The following is a 6,436-nucleotide window of genomic DNA, read 5'->3' on the forward strand; positions in this document are numbered from 1 at the left end:
TTTCCTCTCTTGGGGGGTATCCTGAGGTCATTCACCTAAGTAGCCCCGCACATACTGAGACTTCAGAGAAGGAAACCCCAATCTTGACTTCCCTGCCCCTGCTTCCTTTTTCCCTTCCCCCCACCTTGTTTGTTTTGGGTTGTCTCACTAGATATCCCAGTACCAATCAGTGCACCGCCCTCCTGCAACTTGCTCGCTCCGCAGCCTCAACAAGTCCCAAAGGTCATAATCTTTTTTTGCTTTTTCAGAGTGGTAGTCTGAAACAGATATTTTATTGATGTATTTAGAAAAGTGGAACAATAAAGGGAGAGAGTTGCGCCCTTCACGACCCCTGGCAACCTAGAGACGTAGTAAAAAGTTGCATATACACTTTTCTTACACATATCCTCACACATTCTCTGAAGAATCCAAGAAGAAAAGCAAAATAAGGCCTCAGTGGTGACAGTCATTAGAAATGGAGATAGGGTAGGTAGAGAAAATAGCACTTACTTCCAGAATTACTTTTCCTACTTCTAGCCCTTTGCTCCAGCAGCTCTTACCTCCTCTAAGGCACTGGGTCAGCGGCCAGGAGGGGTATGTAACACCTCCAGTCAAAGGGGAGCAGGTGCCTGGGTGGAAGTGTGCAATGCATGTACCTGTGTGTGGCTTCAGAAGGCATAGTCAGGGTTGTGATCCAAGACATGGAGAGGTGGAGGGAAGGATTTTTTGTGGTAATGAGGCCAAGGGATGGGTGTGGAAAGGGGTTTAGAAGGTGGTTCTGGAGAGTAGATGGTTCCATTTCACTTTCTCATGGAGCAACATGGACATGGACACGGTGCCAGGCATTGCTGAGCACGCCTCGCAGGTTCCAGATTGGGGCCACTGTGTCTGGCTGAACATTGTAGCTGTCATCTACAGCCTTACAAACGATGTTCAATTCTTTTTTCCCAGCTGGCACAGGGGCTTGCAGCTGCCATAGCCGCCAGGCCCAGGCCTTTCGGGCACGCTGTTCCTCTCCATCCAGCTCAGCCACCTGCCAGGTTAGGCCCCCATCCAGAGACACATCCACCCTGACCACAGCTCTTCCTCCACCACTCCATGCATAGCCTTTGACAGTCACCTCCCCTGACTCTATTGTCTCCCCATCTTTGGGCTGTGTGATGGCTGACTGGACAGGAAGTTCCTGAATAGATGGAGCCGAGTCAAAATCTACAGTGTCCCAGTCCACAGATGGAGAGAAGCCTTTGTAGTCCCGCCGCTGCCAGTGGCTGTAACTTTCCTCTGGTTCCACGCTCACTTTGCCCAGCCATTTGACATGGCGGGCACCCACCACACCAGGAACCACCACCCGCACAGGGAAGCCATGGTCACGAGGCAGAGGCTGCCCATTCATCTCATATGCCAACAGGACCTCAGCTTCAGGGTCCATGGCCCGAGCCAGGGGGATGGATGCTCCATAGGCAGTCCCTGTGGGGTCTGAGTCCAGTCCCTCAAAGCAGACATGGGCCTCAGTTTCAGAGAGCTGGTGACCAGCCTGGGCTAACACATCACAGAGCCGTGCCCCAGCCCAGCGTGCAGTGCTAATGGCCCCTGCACTCCACTCCAGACCTCTTACTTCTTTGAACCGAGTCATCTCAGACCGCCGGTTGCCAGCACACTGCAGAGTGACAGTGATCTCGTGCTTGGGGAACTGGTACAAGTCATCCAGGGATAGGCACAGTGACTGACCCCCAGGTGGCCCTACTACATGTAGGCGATAGGTGTCTGGGTCAAGGTTAGGTACAGGCAAATGATTCCGGGTGAAGAAGATAGGGTTGGGTGTGATGTAGTTTTCTGTCAGCAGCTCAGGGGGGGGCTCCGCATTAAAGGGGCGCTGGCTGTTGACCTTCAGGGCTGGGTGACGTATAGGATCATCAGCATAAGGGTCAGAGGTCTTCAAGATGGAGGCTGCCTTGTCATCGGGGCTCAGCTCCCCAATCTTGTACTGAGCCAGTATCTCTCGCACGTGGGACTGGTTGTGAACAGCATAGAGGGCCCAGAAGGGCTCTAGAGGACCCCCGGCTGCTAGCATCAGCTTTGATGGACCCCCTGGGTGTAGGTCCACAAATTCTGTGACATCAAAGACCTCAGAGCCCAAAGTCACCCAGATCCCAGTCTCAGGGCTGCTGTGGGATCTCACTTCCTCCCTCGTGTATAGGCGTGGTGATTCCTCAGCAGCCTGCAGGCAGGGCAGGGGTGAGGCAAAAGGGAACAAAATTTTAAGAAGAAATCACTCACTTCACCCTGACCCGACCCACAAAGTTGTGGCCACTGGGAAATGGAGGTAACAAATTCCATCTCTACTGTGCATGAAGCAGTGTCACTGTGGGCTCTGTGGTAAAGCCTGGGTTGCCTGGGCAGCTCACTATGGCCCCTTTGTTCTGACAGTGAAGTCCCTTCCTTCCCTACTTACCCTGCACCGGTGGTCATGATAGGCCAACACTGCACCAAGCCCTAGAAGAGTCCCCATTACTCTCCATCCCCTGGTGCTGGAGTTATCACCAGAGATGGCATGGCTGGAGCACTGTGGCTGAAATGAATCATTCGTAGAGCAGGCCCGAATGCAGAGCCTTGAAGGGGCTGACTTGAGTCTGGAAGAGAGAGAAGTCTTCTTAGTAGCACACTTCTGATCATAAGAAAGGGCTAGGGAAGGCCTGGGGTGTACCTCTCCCAGGTTAGCCATTGGTTTCTTCAGTTGGGACTTAGTTTCTCAGGGATGGGTGGGACAAGTGGGACATGGCTTTCCCTTTCCTCCCTGGCCACTACCTCAACCATCTTAATCTGGCAGATAAGATAAGAGTCATAAAGGTACAGGGAGTAGGAGATATGGGCTAGGAACTGGATGGCCTACCTGTAGGCCTGTCGGAGCCCTGGGACCACAGTTCTGTGCAGCAGCAGCATTACGGCAGACCTAGGATAGGAGGAAGATTCCAGGATCAAGACAGGGAGTCCTGCATCAGGGATGAGATTAGGGTAGCTTGAGGGAATGGGTGGGAGGACACAGAGATCAGCTAGGAGCTCTCTGGACAAATGGGTAAACTTTTTCTGTGGTAATGAGGCCAAAGATTGGAAGTGGGGGTCCAAATGGGCCCTTAGAGAAAACTTGGAGAACTTCGGAGACAGAATATGCTGACAGGATGGAAAGGAATGGGGGGTGGGAGAGTCTCCTAGAATCACCTGTCTCCCATCCTCCACTCTCTACTTTGTCCACTACAGAGAACAATGGGGGCCAGGGCCTAAAGGGCAGAAGCCAAAAGTCTACTGTCCAGTTTGCCAGTTTATTATTATTATTAATTTATTTATTGTTTATTTTATTTTATTTTTGGCTGTGTTGGGTCTTCATTTCTGTGCGTGGGCTTTCTCTAGTTGCAGCGAGCGGGGGCCACTCTTCATCGCGGTGCACAGGCCTCTCACTGTCGCGGCCTCTCTTGTTACGGAGCACAAGCTCCAGACGTGCGCAGGCTCAGTAGTTGTGGCTCATGGGCCTAGCTGCTCTGCGGCATGTGGGATCTTCCCAGACCAGGGCTCGAACCCGTGTCCCCTGCATTGACAGGCAGATTCTCAACCACTGCGCCACTGGGGGAGCCCTTGCCAGTTATTTCTGAAGTCAGCAGAGGACAACCGCAGGGTGTACTCACTTAAAGAGAGACAAAAAGGTGAAAAAAGAGTGGGAGGTGAAGGAGCTCGGATGCTGGAGTCAAACTGCTTTGCTTTTATAAAACCAGTCCTGCCCTTAACCAGCCCTGCTCCTGGGCAGGATACCAAGCCCCTCTGAACTTGTGTCCTCATCTATGAAATGAGATCTACCTAGCAGAGCTGCTGTGATGAGCAAACAAGTAATAGCATTATCATTGAAGGCTTTTCCCTCCACCCACCATAAAAAAATAAAAATTGAACCCGGCTGGGAACTGGACCCCAATCTGGACCAACCCCAACCCCTACCTTGTCTATGCCATTCCAGTGAGCTCAGCAAATTGAGGAGTTAATGGCCAGGATGTCAGGGGATGGGCTAGAGAAGGAAGAGGGTAATTTTTCTGCTCTGGCCTGCAGCAGTTTCTTTCTTACAGCACTGAGCAGATCACTGACCCCAGGAGGGCCAAAGCAGGGAGGGGTGAGAAGAGTCAGAACTGCTGATGAGATGCTAAAGAGGGGTGCCGGCACAGAAACTGCGAGGAAGCTAGGAATAGGAGCAGAGTCTGCATTTTACTCCTGGGCCTTGGGACCCTCACTCTCCCTCCCACTTTCCCTCAATCCCAGCAGCCCACTATAACCAGACTGGCAGTGCAGGTAGAGCTGACTTGTAGGTGAACTCGGTCAGCCCAGTGTCCCAGGTTTGGGAGAGGCAGTCTTCTGCTGGAAAACGGAGGCCACCCCCTTGTGCGGGTGGTGGCCAGTCACTTTGGGTAGAACATGGATATGTCCAGCACCGGGGCCCACGCACCCGGTTCCATGTCACTGCCCAACAGCTGGCCCAGAAGTGTCTTGTAGCAACGCCCCGCCGCGGCCCAGGAGCACAAAGCTAGCGGGAGTGGAGGCAGGTACTGGCAGTTTTGCTGTCCTTAGAATTCGGAGCACCCCTGGGTGCCAAGACCGCCGCCGCCGCCCAGGTTACTAACCCTGCTTCCTCCTCTTCCCTCTCCCGGCCCCAGCCTCCTTACCCAGCTCGGCGTCCGCAGTGTCTCTTTTACCCGCTCAGCGCCCAGCGGCTGCCGGCGAAGGGGCGGGGCCTGCGCCGTGACGTTGTGCCGGAGTGAAGGACCACTCTCTCCCCTCGGCTCGTCCCCCAGCCATTGGCGCGCGGCGGGCCGCCTCCCAGCTGCTGTGCCCGCCTCCTGGAAGCCGAGGCAGGCGACGCGCCACCTGGGCTCGGAGCTAGGACGGGCTGTTTTTGCTTCCACCCCCGCCAGACGAGGAGTGGGACCTCATGTCGTCCGGAACCCGGGCAGTGGAAGGTGATGAGGACTCCAAAGGTTGGGCTGAGAGATGTCCCCGACCCGCCCCACCAGCTGAGACACAAGGTGCTTTCACTAGAGGCCTCGGGATCCAGCCGGCTTTCTCCCGGTGGTGAGCTCCGTCTCTAACCTATTTTTTGACAAACGCCTGTGTTGCAACTACAACAGCCCTGTTTGCCTTTTAGAGAAAACAAGATCAAGCCCTCAATTCTTTTATGTCCAGGAATGAGATCAGAAATGGGGCCTAAAATGGTGGTTCAAAGCCTTCGAGATCCCTTGGACCAGCTGCATTTCTCCTCAAATTATAGAACCAACACTAAACAGACATCTTTTTAATTTTGCTTAGTTGTCAATTTATTTTAAAAAGTCGTCACTTGATGACATTTTAACGCCCCAAAGTAGGAAGACTGTAACTGCTTATGTCAGAATAAAGGATACTAACAGAAATTGTTTGCTATTACCCTTTTATCATTTGGTGTGTGAGTGAAAACTTGTCATTGGCTAGCTGTGGACCCGGGGCAAACGTATCCACACTGCCCTCTAGAGACTAAAAGGTTGAGTTACAACCTTACTTTAAGTGAAGATCATTTCCCCTGCCTTTCTGCTTTCCTAAACTGGAACTAGAAGAGCTTTTTACTAGGAATGAAGAAGCCGTGGGGGAGTCCTAAGAGATATACAGTAAGGGGAATTGACAGTGAAAAGGTGATTTTGGCTCTAAGGTTTTTGGAAAAAGAAAGATTCCCAACTCAACTGTGTACAGTTAAATCATCGGAGAGGCCTGACGCCCAACCTATCCTACCCAGGATACAGAAGTCAGTTAAGGACTGTCTGAAGCCATGGGATGAGACTTCTGCCCAATAACAGTGTCACCCTACATAAAGCCACACACATGCTTTATATAATTGACGTTTAAATCTCAAATTTTCTTCATTTTACAGAAGAATCTGAGGCAGAAAGCAACTAAGTAACTTGATCAAGACCACAGCTGGTAAATTGTCAGAGATGGGACTGAATTCCAGGCTCTGTCTTTCCTGTCCTGCAGATTCTTTGGAATTCAAAACTCCTCCTGCAACCATACCTAATCTTTTCTCTGTATCATGCCCCCCCCACCCACTTCCACTTAGACTTTGAGGGACTGAAGGCTTCAAGTACAGCAAGAAACGAGCAGAATTTCCTGCTGAAATTTTCCTGTTGGGGTAGAAGCCACATGATCAATCAATAATGTTAACTCAGTGGTGTTTAAAAAACTTTCTTAGGTCATGGACCCCTTTGAGATACTAATTAAGGCAGTGGGCCCTCTCCCTAGAAAGCTGCACATAGATATTTGCATAATACTTCAAAGTATTCACAAATACCACCTCTCCCTCCAATCTCATCAATTGTGTGCCCAGAGGTCCACAGACCACCACCCCCTTCCATGTTAGGATGGCCTAAAAAAATTAGCTAGGAACAGATTTGGTGAGCTC

The 6,436-nt window shown here is 51.6% G+C and overlaps 1 protein-coding gene across 2 annotated transcripts; it reads right to left on the bottom strand.

Moving 5' to 3' along the window:
• Positions 1–244: 244 nt before the first annotated feature.
• SUOX (sulfite oxidase) lies at positions 245–4,741 on the bottom strand. 2 transcript variants are annotated; one of them, XM_079936047.1, is made up of 5 exons: positions 4,677–4,725; positions 3,196–3,655; positions 2,870–2,929; positions 2,432–2,609; positions 245–2,197 (listed from the first exon to the last, which is right to left on the bottom strand). In XM_079936047.1, exons 2-5 carry the CDS (start codon positions 3,204–3,206, stop codon positions 788–790), a joined length of 1,659 nt encoding a protein of 552 aa, XP_079792173.1. In that variant the 5' UTR covers positions 3,207–3,655; positions 4,677–4,725; the 3' UTR covers positions 245–787. The 2 variants fall into 2 exon arrangements, with proteins under 2 accessions (XP_079792173.1, XP_079792174.1); XM_079936048.1 differs by lacking the exon at positions 3,196–3,655 and having other exon boundaries at positions 4,677–4,741.
• Between the last annotated feature and the right edge of the window lie 1,695 nt (positions 4,742–6,436).

This window comes from Stenella coeruleoalba, assembly GCF_951394435.1.
Source record: "Stenella coeruleoalba genome assembly, chromosome: 11".
NCBI lineage: Eukaryota > Metazoa > Chordata > Mammalia > Artiodactyla > Delphinidae > Stenella > Stenella coeruleoalba.